The sequence below is a fragment of the Nomascus leucogenys genome, chromosome 22a, assembly GCF_006542625.1.
Source record: "Nomascus leucogenys isolate Asia chromosome 22a, Asia_NLE_v1, whole genome shotgun sequence".
In the NCBI taxonomy this organism is placed as follows: domain Eukaryota; kingdom Metazoa; phylum Chordata; class Mammalia; order Primates; family Hylobatidae; genus Nomascus; species Nomascus leucogenys.
In genome coordinates this window covers 25,361,533-25,388,490 of record NC_044402.1, presented here as the reverse complement: position 1 = coordinate 25,388,490, position 26,958 = coordinate 25,361,533, and the positions used below count along the sequence as shown (strand labels likewise).

At 37.6% G+C, this 26,958-nt stretch overlaps 1 protein-coding gene across 2 annotated transcripts; it reads right to left on the bottom strand.

The window, feature by feature from the left end:
• Positions 1-1,357: 1,357 nt before the first annotated feature.
• DIO2 (iodothyronine deiodinase 2) lies at positions 1,358-15,298 on the bottom strand. 2 transcript variants are annotated; one of them, XM_030803410.1, is made up of 3 exons: positions 15,029-15,276; positions 10,019-10,126; positions 1,358-7,079 (listed from the first exon to the last, which is right to left on the bottom strand). In XM_030803410.1, exons 1-3 carry the CDS (start codon positions 15,248-15,250, stop codon positions 6,480-6,482), a joined length of 930 nt encoding a protein of 309 aa, XP_030659270.1. In that variant the 5' UTR covers positions 15,251-15,276; the 3' UTR covers positions 1,358-6,479. The 2 variants fall into 2 exon arrangements, with proteins under 2 accessions (XP_030659270.1, XP_030659271.1); XM_030803411.1 differs by lacking the exon at positions 10,019-10,126 and having other exon boundaries at positions 15,029-15,298.
• Between the last annotated feature and the right edge of the window lie 11,660 nt (positions 15,299-26,958).

Genomic DNA, 26,958 nt, shown 5'->3' with positions numbered 1-26,958 from the left:
TTTTATCCCAATCATTTGTGGAGTTTGGTTATTTCAGCCAATAAGTTCCACTTTTGTTTTTGTTTTTTGTTTTTTTTTTTAGATTGACTTGGTCACTTGCAGGGTCTTAATGAATCCACAACAGGCTCCTTAAGGGAGTGTCTTAGTTTATTTTCTGTTGCTATAACAGAATACCACAGACAGGGTAATTTTTAAACAATAGAAATTTGTTTGGCTCACATTTCTGGAAGCTGGGAAGTCTAAGATCTCAGGGCCACATCTGGTGAAAGCCTCTTGCTGTGTCATAACGTGGCAGAAGGCATTACATGGTGCGAGAGGGCGAGAGTGCACAAAACAGGGAAACGGGGGCTGAACCTCATCCTTTTATTAGAAGCCCACTCTCCCATTAACTAACCCACTCCCTCCATAATGGCAATAATCTATTCAAGAAGGGAGAGCCCTCACAACCTAATCACCTCTTAAAGGCCCCACTTCCCAGTACTATTATATCAGCAATTAAATTTCAACATGAGTTTCAGAGGGGGCATTCAAACCATGGCATGAAGTGATGTTTTTATGAGTTTGGTTAAATTATTTTTACACATCACATTGTACTTAGCACAGGGCCCTGCAAAGAATAGAAACTCAACAAATAGTTGTCAAAGTAATGATTTTTTAAATTTCCTTTTGAAATTCTGGAATAGTATGTAAGATGCTAATATTAATAAAATTATTATGTGTAGGAAATCATGAGCAAGTTGAGTCTCAAGAGATACTCCTACTTTAAGTCGCCTGTTATCCAAAAAATGCACATATTTAACCATGTCACAAACATATTCCTTTTCATTAACCGTCCATTGCCTCCGTAGAACATACCCTTTATACCTCCTCATAGTGAAAAGTGCTTGATATAAATGTGTTCAAATTTATCACATATTAATACACTGCCAATCATATAACAATATAGATGTGTGTGTATATAGTACGTGTGTATGTGTGTATGTGTGTGTGTCATTTTAACCAACTTCTTGGAAAGTATATTAATTGCACTTAGAAAGCCTGAGATGTAAATCTAACAAAGTAAAAGTTGGCTCCACAGTCTCTTAAACAGGCCCCTTTCTATGAATTCTGTGTGTAACTTGTTCATAAATATGGAAAGTATCTGAAGATTTTCTTTTTACTTGTCTTGATTTCCTTGAAGACCCTGGCACACAGCATGAGATTAAAATAATCTGGCATTACTGGCTACTTTGCCCACAAATACCAAGGAATAAATATTAGAATGATGGATTCTCTTTCCCTTGTCAACCATGAATATGTTCCAGCCTGGGGCAAGTTCTAGGGAGAAATGTTAAAATAAACAAATAGAACCAAAGAGTAGCTTTATTCTTTTATTCAAAGTTATTAAAATATAAGAACAAATTGTATAAGCACACATAGCACTCAGCACCAATATGATAACACTCTTTCTACTGATAATCTCCAAAGCAGTTCCTTTTCTGCAACTGAGAAACACACATGAGTAGCATATGCATGCATGCATTCTCACCACATTTACCCAGGACTCTTAGCATCATGTTCCGAATATTCTCCTTGCCAGGGAGACAAAGATGGGGAGAGGCAAACTAATGTGACTACATCCAACCACTAACTGAGTCGATGACTCTTTCGTCAGTAGTTATCATCCGCACACTGGTCAACTCTGCACATCTCTGTCTCCCTCTTCGGGTGCCCGATTACTTGGGCTAGTGAGTCTGGTGACAATGTGATGCAAAACTAAACAAAACTGGCCAACATTCCCTACCCAATATCATTTAATTGCTTTGGTTATAAAGTACTGGATACTTATTTCTTCACATCCCCCAATCCTAATACACGTAAAAACCACACTGACCAGTGACATGGGCCTGGAGAAGTCTTGAGAGAATTTTCTTTATTTCCCATCCCTTTCTGTGGGTTTCTTTCATTTATGTGTTTACCTGTTTGTTTTTTGAGTGGAGGGGGAGAAATGGAGGGTTTGAGCCAAAATAGTGACTTCATTAAACATCTGCTGGGTCTTCGAAGTCTCAGTAAATATTGAATAAGCTCCCTGGAGCTCTGCTGTTGCTGCCTAAGACGGGCAGCCAGCCCCGACTTGCATGAGCAGTCTTGTTTGGATATCTGCACATGTTTGCTTTCTATTGGTTCAGACTCACCTTGGAACAGAGCTGGGTCTGTTAAGTCTGAGACCTTGCTTCTGGTACTATACACATAGGGCATTAGGAAGTGGCCCAATGTTTTGCTCATCCTAAAGCCACTCAATGACTTGCTGCAGCCTTCAGCCTTCCTTCAGTTGTGAGAAGTTTGTTTTCAAATCTTCCCAGATTGGTAGACCAAGCCCTCAGGGCCTTGTTCTTCCCAGTTAGCAACTTTCTAGCTCTCCCACCCTAGATCCTCTTTTCTTAGACAGCCTCAGGACATGACCAAGAGTGTGCCAATTGCAAAGTGGAGATTGGTACTTAAGCCCCATTTCAGAAGTGTATATGAAGAGTGGGTTTGGATTATATTTTTAGAGTGAAGGAGGAAGTTGGAATCTGACTATATATATTTTAACTCTGATTTTTGGCAATACCATTTAGGAGAAAAAAAAAGCCTCCTAAAATTAAAAGCCTTACTTTTAGTCTCCACTGCTGAGACACATGACATTGGGGATGTTCTGAAAAGCTCTAAATGCTAGTAACGGTTTTCATTAATCCTTCAGTGGGACAGAAGTCAGTGGGTCTACATTTTTCCTTATTCAATGGTCATATGATCCTAATTAAAGTTATTTTCCAAACCATCAGTCAGAGGTCAGGTGGAACAAATGTCCAGATTCATCCATCCTCTTATGATTGACATAAAGAGAAGTCCTGTAAATCGGTCAATTCCTCTTGCTTTGCACATAGCCCATAGGGCATGCTGAGGACACCTTGTAATCCACCTTTGAATTTTCCCAAAGGCATACATATTGTCTCTAACCTGCCCTCTAGAATTTTATGCAGCAAGGCAGCACCAACATGTGACCTCACCATATTTCATAATTTTTATTTCAGAGCCCAAATAGTAAAATACACTTAGGCAAAATGAAAGACAATAGGCTATTCTTCCCACCGTGATGAGAGAATAAGCACTTCCTGGTTAATGGGAGAAGAATTTAACTAAACAGATCACTGGGAAGTCGATATTACTAAAAATCAAGGAGATGTTCTATAAATGAGGCGAAGACACAGGACCAGAGACCCAATGTGAAAAAAGAAAGTCATGTAAGTTAAGTGGCTGTCACTTAGCTATACAAAGCAGGAACAGTTACTAATCTGCCTCTAAGGAAGTCAGTTACATTTTAATAGCTGTATGAAACACTTCTACATTACTGTGCAGGCATCTCCATTCATGCCCATTCAAGAAAATCATGTTGATCCCACTAGTATTTTCACTAAGCAATAAATAAAGTCAGTTTTTGATAGTTCCAAGACATAAGTCTTTCGAACAATAAGTGTTTGAGTAAACCCAGATGCTGTGATAATATCTAAAATTTCTTGGAAACTATTTCAATAATAGACAAGCTAATGAAGCTTAAAAGGCTAAACTGATAGCTCCATGTAAACACAGCCTATGGGAGAAACATGATTAGGAACTAAGAGAACTCAGACTTTTATATATGATATACATATATCATAGATTTATACTGATATATAAATAGATACACTTTTCCCTGTGAGACTAAGAACTACAATTCTTCAAAGGAACATACCTTATAAAACATATGATACGTACATGAGTATTGGCAATCTAATAATTTCTCAGCATATCAGCTAAAGCATTGATTTTCCTCTACCTCAAAATAATTAGTTATTGTTAATTTCATAAAAGAATACATCACAAGAAATCATAAAAATTCGTGTTGCGATAAATAGGTTACATAATTACAGGCTTAACCCTGATAACACCAAGACATTCTACATAGTGTAGGATTCCTGAGCTTTGTCCATTTTATCCATTGGCCCTTCCACAGCTTTTCTTCCAGAAATTCTTGCATATTCTATTGAACATCTTCCTCCCTGATAGCCTATGTCTTTCTGTTTCCTTCCTCTGCTTCATTTCTCCTTTGGGCTAACCTCAGGGAGAATTGTCTGCACACATAAACGACCTCCTTCTTTAAAAATATAGCACAACTGGGTGATTTTTCCATCATCCTTTTCCCCAGTCGACTAGCACTGCCTCAGCCAAATCTCATCCCCCCACCGGCTTATCTGACATACTGTTACTTTATCGTACATATAGAACAAAGGGGAAGTTTAAGGACAACAGTGTGAATGTGCTGCAACCAGGTTTTTTGTTTCACTGCTTTAGGGTCCCACGTAAATCTCAACACCATTTTGAGGTTAAAAATCAATGGGGGCAGAGATAAGCCTTGAATGTAGAGGTTAACAACTGAGGAATCTGAAATAATTATTCTCAATATGATTTTCCAGCAACTCATTAGATAATGAAATTTGCTTTGTTTCTTTGTGGGTGGTTTTTACAGAATTTAAAACATTAGAAAGCTGATGTTGCCATGAAAAATCAGTCCCAATGGCGCTTTAGTATTTACACAATATACCAGCTAGTGACATGACTGATATGCTGCTCCCATTTAAAAAAAATAAAATACTTTTGGTTCTTGCACACCTAGTTCTCACTCTTTTCTCATTTCAGGCAACTAGTTTAAGAATGTATTTTCAACTTTAGTCTTTTTAATCCATTCTATTTATTTTTTATTCAGTTATTAATGGAGTGGACAAAAGATCCTTTGACTGTACCTTTAAATACAATCATATACAATGATTTCATAATAGTCTCATATTTACCAAAAAGAAATTATGATATGAAATTGGTTGGTCCATTCTTTTGGGGGCTATAATCTTTAAATATTACTTATGGGTAAAACTATAGTGTCTATTTTAAAAGGAAAAAATATTTTTTATATATATTTTTTAAAATAGCATTATAATCATATACTAAAGGGACTTTAGATTACTAAACCTCAGCTAATGGGACAAAAGGAAGATCCAAGTCCAAATTCAAATGTCAATGGAAATTCCGTGATACCCGGGGTTGCCTTATAACAAAGCCTCCAAAATGATTGATCAGAATTATCTCTAACTTCCTCTTCTTCTATTTTGCAATGGAAGTAAGCTTGTTTGTTTGCACCTATTCTTCATTATAGCTCACCTACTTTGGGAGGAAATCAAGGCTGTGCTGAATGGCCATGGTACCTACCTCCCACAGCAGCTGAGAATATATATACATATATTTGTATGTATGTATGTATGTATGTATAATTTCTTCAGCTCAGCATTCAGAGAGAACACTGCTATAGAGACTGAGATTAGGAATGACTTGGGCCACATAGAAATTGTAGGAATGGGGAGGAAAAGACCATCACCACCAGACCCACTGGTTTTCCTTTAATAGGTATCATAGGGTCTAATTAACCCACTGAAAATATACATACGACATACATGGTTCAAAAGTAACTATTTCCAAAAGAAACCCCTCACAATTACAAATATTTAAGTATTTTTTTTCTTTCAATCCCCCCTTTCTCCTCTCTAGGAGCATATGAGAAATATATTGTTTTTATATGTGTATTCTCTATGCCACTTTTAGTTGAGCTCCTTCTTCTTTTTCTGGCCTTGTGTATGTTTCTATGTTTCTGTGGCTAACAAACAAGTCCCACTCTCTACAGCTTAAGGGTGAAACCCTGTGAATTTTCCAAATCTTTCTGCCTCCTCTTTCCTAGCTTGTCAGTTTCATTTCTTTTTTAGCACTCTCTCCACCTGCCTAGAAATTAACCCGCAGATTACAGATGATCATTCTAACCTCCCAGATTGAGGGATCATTCTTGGTATCTAGAAATATACCAATAATTTCTGGGATATGAAGACTGAGAGCACTGCATGGCTAGAAGCTGGAACATCAGAAACGACTCTAACATAAGGTCTAACCTTAACACCAACGTCTAACCACATGGCCTGGGTTCAAGGACTTGTTGTAACATTTGGGAATTTTCCAAGTGGGCTCCATCCACGCCAAATAGAGCCAAGGCAATACCCTTTATCTTAACGTAGACAGTAGCTTCCCTAATGTAGTAATTATTCAGGTAAGTCTTTTCTTCTGGTCTCAAAGCATGCATCAGATGTATCAGTTCCTTCTCAATGCAGAATGAACACATGCTGAATCAGGGTTTCTTCCTCTCCATCTTGGGATCTTTTCACATAGGGCTTTTTACTAAGAAGAGAGGTGATACGGCTACTTACTCAGCCCAATGCCATTTGAGTAGTGAAAGAAGTATGGAGCTGTTAGAGATTCATGTTCTTCCGATAGATAAACTCCTGTCTTTGAGTCAGCCAATAGGGCTCTGTTGAAATATGGATTCAGTTCTTAATTTCCTTGCCTTTATATAACTTTTTAAAACAATAAGCTCTCTTATAATCATACCTTTAACCAGCTAATCTAGTTTTCTTTCATCTCTTGCTGAAATTCTTCTCCAGCCAATGCCGGACTTCTTGAAGGTTGTAGGAGAAGGGGCCCTTTCCTCCCAGATAAGCAATTTTCTGTCTCTGCACAATGCACACACGTTCAAAGGCTACCCCGTAAGCTATGTTGGCGTTATTGTCCATGCGGTCAGCCACAACTCGGCACTGGGGCGGCAAGGAGAAACGCTCCAGAAGCTGCTGGGCTGCTGCACATCGATCTTCCTGGTTCTGGTGCTTCTTCACCTCAAAAGACAAAGAGGAGTCCCCAGGTATCGCCCAGCCATCTGATGGATGAGCCTCATCAATGTAGACCAGCAGGAAGTCAGCCACCGAGGAGAACTCTTCCACCAGTCTGCGGAAGGCTGGCAGCTGGCTCGTGAAAGGAGGTCAAGTGGCTGAGCCAAAGTTGACCACTAGTGGGCGCTCAGGGCTGGCAAAGTCAAGAAGGTGGCATGCGGCTCCCTCAGCTATCTTCTCCTGGGTACCATTGCCACTGTTGTCACCTCCTTCTGCACTGGAGACATGCACCACACTGGAATTGGGGGCATCCTCACCCAATTTCACCTGATGGTAAAAAAAAAAAAAAAGAAGAAGAAGAAGGCAAGAGTATCACATTAAACACATTGCCACTTGAATTCACATTAAATAGTTACAATTGGCTCTAATAGAGTGTGTTATTTCCTTCAGAGCATGTGGTAAACATTTATTGATTTTAGTAAAGAGGCATCATGGCAGGTAATGTAAAGAATGGCCCAAAAGATAATAAAAGTCTTTTTCATTCCATATAGTCACTGAAGGTAATTATTTTCATCATTGAAGGCACTGGAGTTAACTCTTTTTAAAATTAAGCCAAGGCTGGTATTCTTTACTATCCTTATTTTGCTGTCAATTCTTAACATGCGTTCTATAACAAATAATTAATTGACTTCATTTTAAAAGTTAGAAGCAAATGGTCTACTTTAAGACCAATTATCAGGGTATTGGACATGGTGCCTCTTTCTGAATTCTGAAACACCAGGCAGGACCTTTATTTCCTTGCATGATACTAAGTCATTTAATCTCAACCAATGGCCAATGATACCAGTGGGCTCTATTCTTGGCCAGATCTAGAAAACCTGACGTCTACCATTTATAAGAAGGGTTACTTCCACTTAACCTTTTTAGTGATTCAGCTTTCCCACCTGTAAAATGGAAATAATAATCCCTGTCTTCCACATATGGCAACTGGAGGACAACATGAGAAAAAGAACTCTTTGTGCACTGTAACTGTATGGGTGTGTGTTGTCCTTATCAGATGCTACCCCACCATGTGAAACAGAACATCATCATTCTTGGGCAATTCTGTGTTTGTTTTTGTTTTTTTAAATACCCTGAGCAAAGCTTTGCACTCTCCTCAATATGGCATCCTCCCTGGAGGCTTCTACTGCCACTGCTTACAAGGTGGTTCTTACCACTCCAACCTTACAATTTCCATTAAAAAAAATAAAAAACAGACAAAAAGAAACAAAAATGGTTACTCCAGAGTTCTACTTTAAGTCAATTTCTCATTTTCCATGTGTGCTTGTTTCCCTCTTTTTATCTAGGAAGTCACATTAAAAAGTACTTTTCTACCCCACAATTTGTTAACAAGCTCCTCTGAATTATAAAATATTGGGGCAGAAGAGGTAGAGATAAAAATTGTTTCATGTGCTTCCTTTGCACATGGTTTAAATAGTTGAAAACAGAATGAAGGAAAGTTTTCGGCCTTTGAATCTGTAAATTGATCATAAAAGCAGGCAACAATAAAAGAGCCAATTACTTCAGTTTGAATTAATACAGTTGGATCTTCCTTAGAATGGTTTAATCAAAGCCAATAACATTAGGGACAACTTAGAGCCAGTACAATTGATTTTTATATACTATCCTTAATATTACAATATACTTCCAACTGGGTCGACTTATTTCCCTCATATGCATATAGCCACACATGATGCTACTGTTAATCGAAGTCACTTAGAAGTGAATTGTTAAAGATGTAACAATCCAAATTGATATAACACACTCATGGGCTTTTATTCAGAAGCTTCTATCTAATGTTAATGCATAACTCATTTTAACTGTAGAGAAAGAAGTAAAGTTCTTTCTCTCCCTTCTGAAAAATCCTAGCAGGGAAGGTTTGAAATAAGCATTATTAGTGTTCTAAGAGAAATCTTACTGTAATAATCTTCCTTCTCAGAAAGGAAGCTGCTGGTGTGATATAAGTAAATACATTTGTTTTTTAGTCACCACCACAGAGAAAATTATTTTACTTATACTAACTTTCTTGATTAATTTGCAAGTGACACTAGATGGAGAAATCTAATAAGCACATTTAGCTGGATTCTTTCATATGAACTACACTAGTCTTTAAGGCATGAAAATATATGGCAGATTTAAAGATATACACGCCGAAGGTATTATAAACCTTTTAATCCATGGGTTCTTTTTGTACTTCTTTTTTTATAGATCTAGGTAGTGGATAGCAGTCTCTTCTCTTTAGATCTTTCCCATTTGAAATAATAGTAATGATTCTAGAAGGGATGTTTTAACAATATCATGTGTACTGTGTGCCTCAACATACTGTGATAAGAAGACCTAAATGCATTCAGATGAGTCTGCTGTAGTGACTTCCTGTTAAGTAAGCAACCTGTACACTTGTAGGTTCTTGATAGGTAAAAACACTCTTCTGCATTTTGGAATCATTTTTGAAACCTATGAACAATTAGGTGGCCTTGACAAATGGGCCTCTAACCCCCTGATTCATCCAAGCAGACCTGTTGATCCTTTCATTATGTCTGATTATTCAACTGAATAATCTAATCTGATGCTTTAGTCACAGGAGCCTCTCTTATTACCTGCAGTAAATTTTCTTGGAAAGTTAAAGCACCTTCTTCTTCTTAGAAACAATGTATACTTCAGCTGCAGAATTCTTTCCAAAACACAGACTAATTTGCCTTGGGAAATTTAGAGTAAGTAAAACACTGTCACTCTAAAATAAAAAAATTAGGAAAGTTAACCAAATTCATAATGCTCTTTACATGGGGGATTTAGCATTTTGTTAGGATTAGGGTTAGACTGGAAAGTATTTATTTTATTGAATGAATGCTAGTTGTTATAAAGCTAGGTCAGTGAAGAATTTTACGCTTAATGATAACCCTGACCTGCAATGAACATAATCATATTTGGGTGATGGATAAGTTCACTGAGGCAGGTAAATTTAGAAATATGAATCCTGGAGCCCTCTCATAGAGTACTACCATAATCAGCACTCAGTGTTATTGATCTGTCCTTGATTTTCTCATCTGGTCAGTGCACAAAACAAATGTGGCCTATTCTTTGTATTTTGTTGAGCAGCCAGGGTCCCTTACTGAATGTTATAATGTCATAAATAGATATTCTCATTCATGAAGGTGCCTAGGCAAGAGAAAATGCATAGATAAAATTAATATTATTAATAAAACTAAGAAGGAAAAACACACACCCACCATCCATAAATCCAAATGTGAGTAGACCAGTAGTCTGCTTTTATAAGCTTCATATACTAGTCATAAAATGTGTCCATCTTTGCTAAAACCTGATGGAGGACAATTTAGCTAAAATAAAGAAAAAAAAAACTTTTTTTAGATATGGAAGTTTCCTTTAACCTAAAAGAAAATATTCTAAAAGGATATTACTGTTCATTCTCATCTCCCCATTTGGTCACCATAAAAATTAAATTCCTAATAGACCAGAGTTTCAAATGGAGAACTTCTTGGTTTGCTGGGTTATGCACCCTGCTGAGACAGGCTGGGAGAATCACCATTGTCTTCGATGATGGAAGATTCTTTGCTCTCCCCAGGAGCAAAGCATTCCTTGACACAGAGCCAAAATGATGAAGAAAATAAAGTTGGTCCCATAATAACATTTAGGCTGCAGGAAAGAAGCTCAACAAAAACAAGTTATCCCCTGGTACTCCCAAACTTTGTTTTAATTTCCCACAGTGGCACAGAAAGTCTGGCCACAAGTTACCTATCATCTTAATTTCTCCTTCTTAGAGGGTTTGTGTTTGGTTTTTGTCCTTAATGAGACATATTTGCCAAAGAGGCATTCAAAAGGCATTTTTTACTCTTGCGGAAGAGTAATTAGGTCGGTACCTCTTTCCCTGCCAGCATTAGCCGCTCTAAAGAGAACCCTGCCCAGTATTTAATGCCCAAACACAAGAAGCATCATTTCCACTAATTGGTCTTGAAGTTCCGATGTTCCCAAAGGGTCCCTTTATTTTGCAAGGATCAGAAACGACATACGTAAAATGTGATATTGTCATCGCTGACTTTTATCTCTCTCATCTGCACTATTACAGTGGTCCTTTCTTATGTTTTTGCAAGCAACATCAACACAACACCAACAAAGGAGGTAAATAAAGGATTTGCATTTTTACAACAGAAGACATCTCTGGGCCAAGTTCAGATGTTACAAATATGAACATGAACATAAACATACAGCATATATAAAAATTTGATTCCCTGGATGATGTTCAGTGTTCAGTGCGTGGGGAAAAAGGAAGTGCTGCTTTAGCATGTGGACTGTGAAATGCAGGGCAAGGGGGAGAAAAGAACCATTCATCAAGTAGAAGCAGAAAATACAGCATATACTACTAACCTTGTTTTTTGTTTTGGGATTTTATCTCTTTTTCTTTTCCACTGCCTGAGAAAGGCTTGTGGACAATATATCACACGATCTCATAACAGAAAGTAAAGCAAATTATAAAAATGAAGGGTGGGTGTGTGGTAGCAGAATTTTCACACATACTTCTTGCTATCCAAAGCCCTGAAAATGGCTTTATTAACTATCAGGAAGTTTCAAATTCTTTGACATAATGACCAGGCTACATCAATGTCCTTAGAAACATGGCCAAACTATCATTAAGCAGAGATTTAACCATTTATATTCAGATTGGCCAAATAAATCAGAGTTGAAGAATAGGCTACATACTCCTTCCTCTGAGCTCAATTCCCTTTTAGCTATTCTCTTTTTAATTTGTACCTTGAAAATGTAGCTCTAAACTCTATCATTCCCCAATGTTTTATCCAAGTGATGGACAAGCTCTGGCTGTGGCCTGCTTTGTGTTCTTTTGGGACTGTTTCTCTCTTAAAAGGGCCATTTTCCATTGTGGAAACTAGTGTCAAAGACTTGAGGTGAATGAAGAGGAGGAGGAGAATGTTAAAGAGACCCTTTCAAAACCAAAATTATATGTTCAAATGAATATGTTTTCTGTACCTCTGCAATATTAACGGTGCAGAAGCTAAACTGCCTGTCAGCATCTATACTGTGTGTTTACTTTTACACTTCATTTAGGTAAGAGCCAGGCTCCTAGACAGAGCAGTTTGCTTATTGGTTGCATGTTGTTAGTCTCTTGAGCACCAACACAAGGATATACTGTTCAGATGCAATGACACTGACTAAAGAAACTTAAATAACAAATACCTTTTATTCACCTCAGGGTCTCTCACCAGTGTCTATAGACTTTCCTTTCAATGAAAATTGTACACAGAATCCATCTCTTACTAAACTCCCATTATCTTTAGAGGCTTCTCCATAAAGTTAATTCAAATCCTTTTCAACCTTTTAAGAAAGGGTTTATTTAAAAAAAAAAAGAAAATATTTTGTTCTTTATTTCTGTGTTGCCCCTTGTGGAGGCAAAACACAGGGATAATACTGTTACTCCACTTTCTCTACATATCTTTCCAGGCATCTGACATGCAGCAACAAGGAAAATTAATAACGGCAAATCACATGTGTAGTTGTATCACATGGGCACACACCCCTCTCATCCTGGAAAACTTCACTTCTGGGGATGGGCAGCCTCAAAATAATGCAAGTCAGGATTATGAAATAGTGTGATGCCATCTCAAACAGAACCTCCTACAATGTCTCTAGAAATGACTACACCCAAAGACAGTGGCACAGATCACAAGAGCATTCAGAGAAGTGATTCAACCTGGTTGAGAGGTTCTGAGTGACCCTCAAATGCCACCACAGAAACCACCACCTTTGCCATACTTGAAGACAGAAAGAGACCATCATTCAGTTCCAGCTGTGTTCATAATGTTTCCATTTATCACACACCCAGTCCAGTCTTGTCTCTGGATATGTGGGTCCTGGGGTTGCTTCTGCACATGGTAGCTATTACATAAATCATCAAAAGCTAACATAATAACATCAGTCGTGAACTTGGTCACTAATCAAATCAGTAGGCAGAGACAAAGAAATACAGAAGAGGAATATACAAACCATATGCAAAAAGAAAAAACAAATCACTCATCCTTCCCAACTTCCTGGAATAGGAATAACAACATATTGCAACACAATGGAACACTATACATTGGTGAAAAAACCAATCAACTTTATTAAAGAGGTATTTGTTTGCTTTTCCATTTTATGTTCAATAAATTGCTTAATGGGAGAAACAACCTCACTTAATATTTGTGGGTAACATTACAGCCCCCATTGTTTATGTCAGAGATGACTTTTTTCATGTTTTTCTTAATGAAACATGACATTTATATAAGAAATATATGTATATAAGTAAAATTATTCCAATAAGTGTTTTGTTTTGTTTTGTTTTGTTTTTACTTTATAGGCAAAAAGCAACTGTCCTTTCAAAAAGTAAGAGTTTAATATACCGAGATCAAATCACTGATATTTCCATGGTATCTGCTAACACGTATAAAATATGATGTTGAAGAGGGAACTTCCTAATTAATAATATGTCTGATATACTTGCGTACTCCTCCACCTGCCTTCAAATTGCCTTCCACTAAAACAAACCATTAAAACCTTCCCATTCAATGTATACTTTTGTGGAAATGAAATGATCAATTCAATATCTACTTTTCTAGATCTCTCGTCCTCGCTGACATGCACAATATAAATGAGTTTTTACTGTTAGAACTTTGAGCACCAATTCATATTCCCATAAAAGAATTTCCATCTACTAATAAGAGCTCTTGCTATTCACATTTTTAACAACAATAAACACAAACCCTCTTTAGGTTACTACCAATAATAAAGACATGTATTGTGGTAAAATTTCCCTAGTTCACAACAGATATTTTCTTCTTGAACATCTGATTTTCAGAAGAACAATCCTGTCCTGAATTCTTTGTAATTTTACAAGTTACTTCTTTTCTTTTCTTGGTGCATGGTTTTAGTTTTCTAGTGTTTATTTATGGAGGATGCATTCCCTTGCGCCTCTATTATTTCGAGTTCCTGGTCTCTGGTTCTAAGGTGCTACCTGCCTAAAACACAACACTTCACTGAACATCTGGCTTCTATATTCCTCTAAAGTACAGATGTACAGTTGCTTTTTCTGGCATCTTGGGCAAGGTCCCACAACACTTTTAGGGAAACCAAGATTGGCTATTTTGATAACTACTTTTGCCAAAATAGCTCATTCTTCTCAAGCCTGGTTGAGGGGGTGGAGGGGACCTTTAGAAGTCATATGGGCATAGCAGGTGGGGGGAAACTAACAGAAGACCAGGGCCAAAATCATCCTCTGTGCCCCTGAAGATCATAGTTGAAAATGCTGTACTAACATCTCTCACCAGCAAAAAGCCTGGAACACAGTATTTTTCATTTAGAAACTAAGATCACTGCCTCTGATTTTGAGAGAGCAGCCCCTTACCTGAGCAGGTAAGGGAGACCACTGCTCTAATCTCATAACAGCTCTGAGATTTAATGAACCACAGACCCATCATCTCTTTCTAGGGCAACATATTTTATTTTTGAGAAACAAAGTAAAGGAGGCTTCCCTTACAAACGCTGGATTTCCAACAGCTAGTTTTCAGACTTTTCTTTTGCAAGTTGATATCTAGTACCTCAAGATCACTGCCTGAAAATTGCTTCCAAAGGGTTCAAATTTGAATCAATGTAGAGGAGGTGGCACACAGCTGCTGGCTTTCATTAACTCTTACCTCTACCAGAAACCAAGCAGCTATGATGTCCAATGACAATTTCTATGACCATTTTCTTATCTTGTCAACTCTCTGAGAGTTTTGAGTAGCATTTCTCATTTCTTGCTTTTCAGTACCCACCCCTCGAACATACTTCCTCAGTGTACCTCACACAGCCTCCCATCAAGCAAAAAAATCAAAATTCTAGTTTATGGCAAGAGCAGAATAAATGCAGCAGTCTCCTCTTCCCCATCATTTTCTGACTTTTCCCAAGTTATTGTACCAGCACAAATGCCTTCTACTCCCAAATCACAGCAAGATATTAATAACCCTTAGTAGAAAGACTCCTTATTAGGTCACACAGAGTCATTATGGCTTAATAGCTGTCACCCTACCAAGCTAACCTGTGCAACAGGTGTGGAAAGTAAACTTAGAGGCTCACTTGGCAGCCCCACAAATAGGGCTTCACAGCTCTCACCCCAATCTCCCAGTGGTCTCTGGTCCCCAGCATGTGAGCCCCTGCCCCTGTAGACCTAGGGAGAAGCCCTTCTCAGCTCAGCTCACCTGTTTGTAGGCATCGAGGAGGAAGCTCTTCCAGACGCAGCGCAGTCCCTCTGAGGTCAGCATGCGCCGCCACTCTCCGCGAGTGGACTTGGAGCGGCTCAACAGCAGCACCACGTGCTTGAGTAGAATGACCGAGTCATAGAGAGCCAGGAAGAGGCAGTTGGAGAAAAAAACTGGCAGAATTTGCAGTGTGATCAGCAAGTCTACGCTGAGGATGCCCATCTTCTCTGCCTCCTGAGTCAGTTCCCTTGTGCGCTCTGGTTCCCCTTCACCCTCTTATTTAAAAGGGGGGTGGTGATAAAGGGGGTGGGGGAGGTAAGGGGGAAGGTTGGGGGGTGGGGGAGAAGGGGAAAAAAAAACTAAATTAAAGGAAGCCCAAGTTGTCTCCTCTTTCAAAGAAGCAGAAATGGCAAGACTAAGTCCAGTCTCTCCAGCCCAGCAGTTGGAGTGTGCCCATCAATTCATTCAATTCGGAGCTGCTGCTTTTTTTTTTTTTTTTTTTTTTTTTTTCAGGATTTAAGATGTTAAAAAAAAAAAAAAAACTGGCGTACTCGTCCCTAATCCAGTTACCCCTGTCAGAGTCCGTTAAAGACAGGCAGTTCTACTTTCATTTCAAGCACCTATGAGACTGTGGCAGAGATTTTAAAATTTTCTTTAGCCTTTCATTGTCTCTATGCTCTTTAAACGTAGCCTGTTTCTTTCTTGAATTGCCAGAGTTTTTTTTTTTTTTTAAATGTGCTTTAAGGGTAGTTTTTTTTTTCTTTCTTTACTCTGTTTTACACACACTTTCTGTGCTTCTCTTTCTCCCAGTCTCACTCTCTCCCTTCCCCAGGAGCGACTGACTCCTCTTTTTTCTCACTCTCTGTCTTTCCCTTCTTGCTATCTGTCTGTGGTGCAAAGTGCCTCTCTCTGCAGCCCAGTGAGTCTCCCTGACGCCTTTTATACATTCCCTGGCTAATTGCTGCAATAGAGAAATGAAAGCCTAATCTTGGTAAAGATCTTGACGTCATTGAGAAAGAGGGCTTTACTTTGGCCAGGACTGCAGTGAATAGAAAAGCAAAACTCGACAACTTTTTTTTTTTGTAGAAGGGGTGGGGGAGAGACAGTGGAATTTTGCTTTGTGATTTAAAGAGAGAGAAAAAAACTAATACCCTTGACAGCTTTCAGGAAATGCTTCCAAACTTTGGGAAAAGTAATTTAATATAATGTGCAGATTGATATGGCCAACACTCTCTCTTCCGATTATCATTATCATTAATTTATGAGGGGTTTTGGAAAGAAAGGATCCTGGAAGGCAGGTAGAAAAAAGGAAGAGTTATCACAGGTGGTCTTTGCTCTGTTTCTTGGAAAATATGAACATTTATTACAATCTTTATACCTTTATACCATGACTCCAACTCTAAGATCACTAAGATCTGTGACCTAGGTCCTTTAAATTTTTTTGAGTCATTATTTAAGAAAATGCAAAGTGAGTTGTAGGTGGAAAACTTGTAAACTATTTGAGTACCATCACAGCATTTCTTTAAAGCTTCTTGCAGAAACTTGAATACAGGTTTCTTTTTAGTTTTACCCAAGCTTCTAATGAAAAAAAAAAAAAAATCCAAGTTCCTCCAGACAGGGAAGGAGCTAGGCGACATTCTTTTAGCTTCATTTTGCAGATAAAATTAAAACTTTCCATTGAATAGCATTAAGAAGCCATAAGGCTGAGAAATTAATTATTTATGAAAGCTCTTTAAATTTGGTGTTTCACCTGCTTCTGTTAGCATAACCCCTAAGAGACGTGATATTTTAATTCCTTTTTGTTTGAAAAAAATTTAATTAAATATATAGGAAGTTAAGAGCAGACTGAATTGGTTCAAGGTGCCACATTGACCATTGTTCATTGGCTTGCCTCTCCCATGAGTTTTTAGGACAGATATTTAGGCAGACAATACTTTGGCAGAATGGCACGACCCCCACTTTATTCTACCTTTTCATCCTGTGTTATCTAATAGATCACCTCTAGGAATTATGTTTTCTTGGAAGAAGGTAAGGCAAGTACAGACTTTGGGATGGGCTGTAAAATTGTAATTGAAAATTAATTAGCTGAGTTTTCTACGTAGCCAGAGCTCTCATTAGGCATAAGCTAAGCAGTAGGTGCAAGCTTGCGGTTAGTGTATTGCATACTTTTTCCATGTGGCTAAAACCTTCATGATCACAGAAATAATTTAAAAGCCTAGACAAGAGTCATTAATTTGTCGTCCCATGAGCTGAATTCTGCATATTAATGCATTTTGTTTGGTTGGCAGGTTGCTTTTTTGCCTTTAAAAAAACAATAATCAAAAGAGAATGCCTTTAGGTTCCGTGAGACCAGGGATTCTTGTCCACTTTGTTCACTGCTACCTCCCCAACACCTAGAACCATGCTTGGCGCACAGTCGGCTCATTGAGGATGTTCTGAATGAATGAATGAACAGGGCATGCAGAGGGCCTCTGCATTGCTCTACACTAGGGGGCACCATTCACATACAATATGATGTGAATGGGGGTGCCCTGGAATTGTAAAACGTGGTGGCCTTGTGCAATGCCCTCTCTTGTGACACAACCCTCAGCATTCCCTACAAATTCTTTCATTTTTTTCGTTAGTTTGGCTCCTGATGAGTTTTGAATTTGCATCTCATGGACGAAATTGTTAAAGACTTCAAAGTTTAGAAAAATAATATAAACCATATAGAAAAATTATATCTTCCCTATGACTAGCATACAATGTTAGCAAAATAATATTACTAATATATGCAATGTACATTTACTGCATGTATCTTCTCAAACTACTCAATGTCCTTATGGGAAAAAACAAAGAACAAAGGCAGGGAGTTGACAACACGGTATTTTAACTGGTGGAGATGTGAAAGCTATATTGCCATAGTTCCCACCAACAATGGCAGAAGGAGGTGTAGACTCAGGAAATGCTGCTTCCACTCACTGCCTAAGCCTTAAAATCTCTCCCCTTCTCAGACCTTCATTCTACCTTGATGGAATTAAACCAGTGCTCCCCTGCAGTGGAGACTTCAGCAGCTTTAAACCAATTCTCTCTCACTTGCTTTTGCTCTGAAGGAGGAAAGTATGTTTGTAAATGGCAAGCTAAGGACAGGGATTGATAGAAAATCAGAAAAACCTTTCTTTTAAATGTGAAGTTCAAAGCATATCCAGATTTTAAGTGATTATAAATTAGAATTAGGACTCTGTTGGGGGCTTTTGTTTCTTTTTATTTATTTATTTATTGAGGTTAGAAGTGTTTGATGGGATTTTTTTTTTTTTTAAATAAGAGAACAAAAAGATACACAGCTAATCTGGTTATGTCATTTCTCAGATTTCTTCTATCATTTTTCTAAATGAATGAATAAACAAATCACAAAACTGAGGGCCATTCCTCTAGCAGATAGACAATCTGTCCATCCAACAAATTACATTTCTCCAAAGCTATTTCTTTTTTTATTTATGGTGCACAATTGCTTGTTCCAGTTATTAAGAATATTTATTACATTGATTTTCAAGTAATTTTATACTCATTAAGTAACAGAATAATCCTAAGGTGACAAAGTATGACTTTTCCCATCATATAGATGAGAGAAAGCAGATTACTAAAATTAGGGAGTCCAAGCTAGTGTTGGGATATTTTCCCTAACTCTAAATAAGCCTCACTTTTTTTCTTTAATGTCTGTTATGGGTCCTGGTCATTACTCTGATAACCAAAACCCTTGTTGAAAGTGGTTTGCTAGTAATTTAATCTTCAAAATGGCAAAGGCTGTGAGGACTTCACATCTGTTTAAGACTGTCCCAACTCAAGTTCCTTGTTTAGATTTCATATGTTCTTTCAAAGGGCTTGGTTATCTTCTTGGTCATGTATGTGTTCTTAGCAATCAAAAAGTAGTGAGTTAAATGCAAACCAACGAGGGCCATGTCGGTTGCATTTCCCCATACGATGTTCTACACGGGTTTTAAATTCCAAAGAGAAGCAGCCTAGGGCAAAATGCTTTGGGCTTTTTTTTGAAAAAACCTTTGCAAAATTGTTTAACTTTTCTATATTCCCATAGTAAAAGAGCATCATGTCCCACTGTTGCCTCTTTCTGGTTGGAAAATAACAAGCATATGAGTCACAAGCCTTTCTTTAGTCCTCTTCTTGACTCTGAAATTGAGATTGAGAAAATAAAGTTGGATAATCTGAAAGCAGACTTGGAAATTTTAAGTACAACAGTTGCCACTACTATTTCCTTATTCTTATTTGAAAGAGCAGAAGAGCATCCAGATAGTCCTGTGATATTAACAACTCATACCATGGACTTTCAAGCTGCCTTTGTTTCATGGAATTTTGTTCTTTCTAATTCCAGTGATTTGTCAAGTGCATAATAAAAAAAATGGCATTTCATTTTTACTTTCTTAACATGTCAAATGAATACATTATAAATCCAAAAATGTCTGGAAACAGCAGGTATGCTGATTGTGGATTTGAGAATATGGTTGCCATACATAACCCCTAAAACAGTGCCGCTCTTATCAGAGCAAGGAATCACAAACTGTATAACCTTCTGCCTCCATTGACTCTGTGCCTGACTGGGAGTTATGATGAACAGCTTACACCACAGCTACTGAATCACTCAAAATTCCCTGTGGGCCCATCCATTCCACAAACACAGCCGTGTTCTCTGCCTTGTGATGAAAGGAGAAGCTCAATGGATAAAATACACAATCCCAGAGTAAACTCTGACACACCTTGAGCAAAGCAACTTGGGGGCGGGAGGGCAGGCTGATGCCTTGGGAGGTATGAGCATTCTCTCCCAGCAGCCCTCTTCGTAGGTTCCTCTGTAGTGCTGGCAGACAGCACCCATCCGAGGTGTTAATGCATTCTTCCCTCAGTAACTGTTGCTTCTCTTTTTTTTCCAGGCTACCTACTGGTAAGACAGAGGGGGAAAAAAAGACAAAGGAAATAAAAAGGAGAGGGAAAGCAAAAATGAAGAGAAAAAGAAAGGTAAAGATGGTAGGAGAAAGGCAGGGAAAGAAAAGATTCAATGAGTTGCCAGTGGAGGCCACCAACAGACAGCCAATTAATGCCAAATGTGGCGATGCTTTTTGTGAGGCAACAGTTGTCCGGTATCTGGATGAAAGCCACCACCGCATTTCACAGAGGCCACAGAACAGCTGTTAGGAGACAACAATAGACTTCACTTATGATTGGCCTGGTCTGGATCCACATTGATAGCCAAGCCCCTCTCCCCGCTGCCCAAACCTCTCCAGGTGCCTTGACTGTTATTTGGTTTTAAGAACAGTTTATCAACCTCTAGAGACACCTGGAGTTTGGGATGGTGTGGGAAGAGGGGTGGTAGGGGAATCGAGAAGAAGACTTTGTAAAGTTATACATGGTGAATTCATTGAGCATCAAAAAAAAAAAAAAGAAAGAAAAAGCTCAAAATGAGGAAATTGAACTCACCCTTTCTTTTCTGAAACTGTGACTCAATCTCTTCTTTCTCCCTAAATCCTTGACCCAATGCAGTAGATCAAAAGAAACAAAGGAAAATGGTCAAAAAAAGTCACCATCTCTGGAACAACATTTCCTTTACTATGTTTCATTCGTCGGCTCATAGGAAACCACCAGATGATATTAAGTTTTAAAATAAAATAGGTCATTCTTTATAAAAGGCTTTACAGCAGCTTTTTTAAAAAGTCACTTATCCATCACCTCCCTCATATGCTGAATATGTGAACACCAAGCATGACAAAATATACTAAGAAACATGCTGGCTCATGCTATTTCAGAGGTAATGGTGTAGTTTGTTCCCACTGAGAGCAAAGGATGCCACACCTCCTCTCTCAAGAATCAGTACACTAAGTAAGGCTCAAAGAAAATAAACTAGATATTCTATTCTAACCTCAGTGGAAATGAGGAAGCTAATAGAATTAACTGTAGCATGACAAATTTCTGTTTGGTAAGAGGATAAAATACCTGCAATGAGGATGATTGTATAATGAGTGCATTACCAAGGGAGGTTATGAAAATGTTATCAGTGGACTCACAAGGTAGGGAGGAAGGCTAATAAAATAATCTCTCAAAACCTTTTTAAGCTTGTGGTACTCTTAAAATAATGATTCAGAATAAGTTACTACATAACATTACATAAACAACACAACTGAGCAACTGGCGGAACACAATAATTTATAAATTATTGTTCTGTTTCCACTTCAATTTTGAAGACTAAATTTTTTGTCAGATTAAGTGAATCCTTATGCTTTTCTAAGAGGTAGTAGATAGGAAAGCATTAGTGTGTCTTCCAAGGACAAAATATAAGGCATGAAATTCGAATCTATTTTTACATCCAGTCTCATTTATTAGATGGACACTGGGAGTCTTTTATCAGGATGTGACCACTTAGCTAAATGATTATTTTCAAAACAGAGATATAAACAAATTTCCAAATAGCCATGCTTTACTATGTCAGGGGAATTTTCTGTCATGTTTTAAAGATTCTATATCTGCCTTCCCAAAATAAAACCAAGACATTTTATGATTTATCAGTAATGAGCTAAATGATACACAAATCTAGGACCTCAAACTCCTCAAAGCAAATATCTCTATTGCTTTCTGATAAATGTTAAATAATACCAACTCACTCAGCAGTTTGGCATTTGCCTTTTATCAAGAGATGTCACGTTCTGGTGGACTTCAATCATAAGTCACAGAATCTATTTCTGGGGCCATGCAGGCCCATATGACCAGAAACAAATATCTGATTTTATTTTTCTACCTGCAAAATGGAGGTTAAAATGTTTTTTCATATTTATGCCATGTCGATGAGTAATATATTCAAGTTTATAAGAAACGTAGTTTTATTTTAAAATATTCAATATAAAAAAACTTGACAAGTTTTTTCAGACCTGCCTAAGTCAATAGATTCCTTCTAATAAGACTTTCTTTGTAAAAAGAAACAAACAAACAAAAACAAAGAAACACACACACACAAACAAACAAAAAAAACAGATCCTGGCAGGCAGGCCACATATTATTTTTGGTTTGAATTACCAACCCGTTCTACCTAACTTGATGGAAACTTTGGATGTAGTAGAAAATAGAAAAAATTATCTGTAACTAGGAACTTAATGGGCAGGTTCTTTGCCTAAAGAATAATAATTATCAACCTGAATCTTAAACTCAACCCTAAACTGAACCTGATGTGGAGCCCTCGAGAGAGGTATGTTCCTTACCTCTAAATTACCACATAACATTCCATTTATTTTCCAAGATTCAAGGGAGAATAGAAATAAAAGCTGGCCAAATATTCCTGACCCTGGAAAACAAATGCTCTCTAAGTTTCCTGGATCAGAAAGGAGTAGAAAAACTTTTAAAAACATAGGAGAAAAATCACTGACGTTTTAATGGACAATGTGCTTATCAGAGTAAAGCCTCAATAAAATGCAATGTTTGGGCCTGATGAGGTGGCTCATGCCTCTAATCCCAGCACTTTGGGAGGCCAAGGTGGGTGGATCGCTTGAGGCCAGGAGTTCGAGACCAGCCTGGCCAACATGATGAAACCCCATCTGTACTTATAATACAAAAATTAGCATGGCGTGGTGGTGCATGCCTGTAACCTCAACTACTCAGGAGGCTGAGGCATGAGAATCACTTGAATCCAGGAGGCAGAGGTTTCAGTGAGCCGAGATTGGGCCACTGCACTCCAGCCTGGGCCACAGAGTGAGACTCTATCTCAAAAGGAAAAAAGAAAAAAATGCAATGTCTGCCAATAATTTGGGTACTATTTTGCATGCTCTTTAAGAGATCATTTAAGTCATCCTACAAAGAAATATTTCCCTACTGTCCTGGGACCTGAAAATTATGATCTCAAAAGATTGTCTTTTTATACAACAGACTCACTCTTCTAGAAGGCGTTAGAGGGTACCAGTGGTTGGAAAAGGCAAATGGCGAAGCAGAAAGGTGGAAGGTAGGGCTGGATTTAGATGAATGGATGTCATAAGGAATTTGAGGACAGTGCAATAATAAATAGCATTTGATTGCCTTCATCGCAATAGATGCTAAATATTAGAAAAGTAGAGTGCAATTAGTTCAACAACAGAATATGAAATTGAAAGTCAGTAGGCAAAATATTTCCCTTTTCTATCTGTAGCCCCAGTGTAAAGACATGGGATATGTGAGAAAAGGAATAGGAAAAAGCCAAGAGACACTGGCCTACATTAGAAAATCTACTCAAAATCACTCAAAGGACTGACAACTGTAAGTCTTTTTTTTTTTTTTTTTTGGTTGAGTTATCCATTCACTTACAACAAACATTTGTCAAAAGCTACAAAGTTAGTCATTGTGCTGAGCATTAAAAATGATCCTGGGTCTCAAAAAAATTTAGAGACCAGTAGGAGGAGACAGACATACAAACTAAGGAAGGCAACACGATGCTTCTTTTTGTGCTACAATACGTGCTATAATAGAACTGAATCGTACAGTATAGAGAAAGAATTACCCAAATCTGTGTGAAGCCAGAGTCAATAAAGGGTTAACAAAGAAAATGCACAGGCCCAGCTAAATACAGTATTGCAAAATGAAATTCATTCATGTGGTATTTGATAATGGAACAAGTTTAAAACGATTGTTTTGTATATGTCATGTTTGTAACATTTTATTATAAATCACTATGAGAGGAACTTACGTGGTTTTTTTTTTTGACCTTAGAACATAATTAGGAATGGATAACCTTCTCTCGATAAGCATAAAGTTGATAGAGATCAACAAAATGAAAGAAGTTCGTTACAATCTTTGGTTTGTGTGTGTGTGTGTGTTTTGTTGTTGTTGTTTTGTTTTTGTCTTTTGAGAGGGAGTCTCGCTCTGTCGCCCAGGCTGGAGTGCAGTGGTGCGATCTTGGCTCACTGCAAGCTTAGCCCATTCCTTTCATTTTGGGGTTGGCCAGGTACCTCACCAAGACATTTTCATAAAACATGCTGACATTCCAAATTAGTGACTAGATAATATTAGGGCCTTTGGAATTAATCTTAGTATGCATATTAGTGGTAATATAATAACTAATATTAATGCTGCTTGTGGGGGGGGAATGGGCTTATAACCAAAAATGACATTAATCTACATTTCCATTCTTCCAATTCTCCTCAGTCTAAACCTCAGGAAATTACTCTTGCTTCTTTATTGGTGGTGCTTCTTACCTCTGTCCTCTCATGACAAGTCACCTGAACAGTGCATAGGAGGCACGGCTAGAGACTTTGAGCATGTTTACTGGTAGTGAAATTGTATAGGCCATCTCAAGAAAGAGGTAGACATCAAGATTTCACGAAAATAGGAAGTATTTATGAAATACAGAGTCTGTCGTATATGTGTACAACGAACATTCTTATTTCCATATTCAGAGTATAAATTCCTGCTGGGAAACAGTTAAATCCTGAGATTTTTTAAAAAACTTTTTATCATGGAAAAATTTCAAACATGTTCAAAAGTAGAATGATGTGTATAAGGAACTACTCAGCATAAGCTCCTAACCAATCTTGTGTCCATCTTTATAACCCCTACTCACTTCTTGCTTCCTATGTAATTTGAATGATGTTCCAGTGAAGTTTTTGGTTTTCCCAGAACATCTACAACGGTATTATTGTCTACAGAAAGCATCATATAAATTAGCTAGCTAATTGATTTTTTTTTTCTCTTATATCTACCTTTTTGCTCACTCTTTGACAATCATCTGTCAAGCTACTAAGAAATATATGGGAAATAGAAATTTTTCTCCATCATTTCTGAGCTAGAAACCAATGTTTTGTCTGAGTGCCTACATGCTACAGTGATAGGTGTTTTTAAAAAGTTGGAGACAGATAATAAAACCATAATATTTTCATAAATTATTGAACCACAGTCATTTTCTTTTTTTCCCATTCATTTTTAATGGTATGCAGTACACATGCTGACTCAGAGTAAGATTGCTTTTTAAATTATGAGGTGGTCTCAGTTTATTCATTTACATCTATCCCAAAATGCAATGTACTACAAGGTATGACAAGAAATTGCCATCCAGGTCATAAGAATCTGACAACTGTGATAAAATAGAAGCAGATGATAAGAATTCATGGAAGTAATCAATACCAAACTAATGCATTTCTTAATGAGAAGTTTCTCATAATGAAACTTCATTGATACAAAAAACAAGCAATTTACCATAAAAACAAATACTGTATGACTATAAACTTCTTAGTGCAACTCATAATAGGTCTGTGCACCTTACTCTCTAAAGTCATTCCCCTTCCTGAGTCATTGACCTTGTCCTACAAGTAATAATCTCTTTCATCGGTGATCTGTCATCTTCTCAACTATTTACCATTCCAGAACAACCCCAAGCCCAGAAAGTGATGAATGGATGTTTTGGAGGTTTTTATGGAAAATGTAATACGCTTCCCCATATCACCGATTACTGAGAGAGGAGGAAGGTGGGAGGGGAGAAGTGTGTGCAACTATTTGATTCTCTGCATTCTCTCCAACAGAGGTATAAAATTTTGCCTGATGCTCTACAAGTATAGCACACTCGCATATGCATGTACATTCAATTTTGTAGGTGTGCTTTGCTATATTGAAAAACATATTCAAATAATAAATCTCAATACATGAAAATGACTTTCTTTTCCTACAATACATAAAAATGCCAGGGCAATCTGCTTTCTACGATCAGACACCAAAGAGCTAAACATTGAGTGATATCCAACTTTATGAAACACATAAAAATAAAATAAAAATGAGTAAGAAAATAAACATTTAAAGCGATAAACACTGTCAAACAGAAATGATTACAAAGTTTGTAACAATCTGCATTTTTCATTGGTTTCTATTGACCTAGCCTTCCCCACTATGAATTTCTTTTGCTTATTTTCCTTCTTTTAATAATGTTGGTTCCCATAACCATTGACATTAAAGGACAGGAAGCAAGACTCAGTTTATATTTATTGGGAGAAATATAAGTAACTGGAAAATGCAAAAAATTTCCTGTATTCTTGAATGTTTTATTTAGCAACTTTCATTTAATAGCTCTGAAAAATTGAACCTCTTCACAGAGATACCGTTTGTTTACCTTGTGCCATATGAAACTACCACATTCAACCTTTTCTTAACCTACAAAAACAGCAATTTCATATTGTTTAACTATTTGCTAATTTTAAATAGCAAAAGGTCTACAGATTGCCATTCTACTTGAACTATATATGGTTATTATTGGTGAAATATACAGAGGAAAAATGGAAGTATTATTTCTTTGTTTCTATTTTTTTTTTTTGAGACAGGGTCTTGCTTCATTGCCCAGGCTTCAGTGCAGTGCAGTGGCACAATCATAGCTCATTGCAGCCTCAAACTCCTGGACTCAAGCAATCCTCCTGCGTCAGCCTCCTGAGTAGCTGGGATTACTGAAGCATACCACCATGCCTAGCTAATTATTTTATTTTTTGTAGAGATGGGGTCTTGCTTGTCTCAAACTCCTGGGCTCAAGAGATCCTCCCACCTCTGCCTCCCAAGGTGCCGGGATTATAGGCATAATCCATCATGTCCAGCCTGGAAGTATTGTTTCTATTGGTACGTGCTTGACATTGCTATTTGAAATTTTATTTTTTTAATTGTATCATACTAACGGTGAAAAACCCATTAATAATATTTTCAGTCTCACCCATCAATGACTGTGTTATTGGCTTAACATATAGCCCCTGGGTGAAGTTACATACCTTGCCAATTAGTACGTCAAGCACGATAGTGCCTTCTTTAAAATGACTACACTTGAAATATATGTTAGAACATAGCATGTTAAAACTCAGTAAAACTTTGGGCTAGAAAAGGTTTTGTAGGCAATATGTTGTGTTGCTATTAACAAATGTGAAGGAATTATGCTACAATAGTAATGAGAGGAAAGGGGTGATTTAAAG

Excerpts from the sequence above, each read along its gene's own strand:
- DIO2 (XM_030803411.1), bottom strand. The coding sequence starts at position 15,250 with ATGGGCATCCTCAGCGTAGACTTGCTGATCACACTGCAAATTCTGCCA. Across the intron at positions 7,080-15,028 it reads TCCTCGATGCCTACAAACAG|GTGAAATTGGGTGAGGATGC; the intron begins GTGAGCTGAGCT and ends TTTTACCATCAG.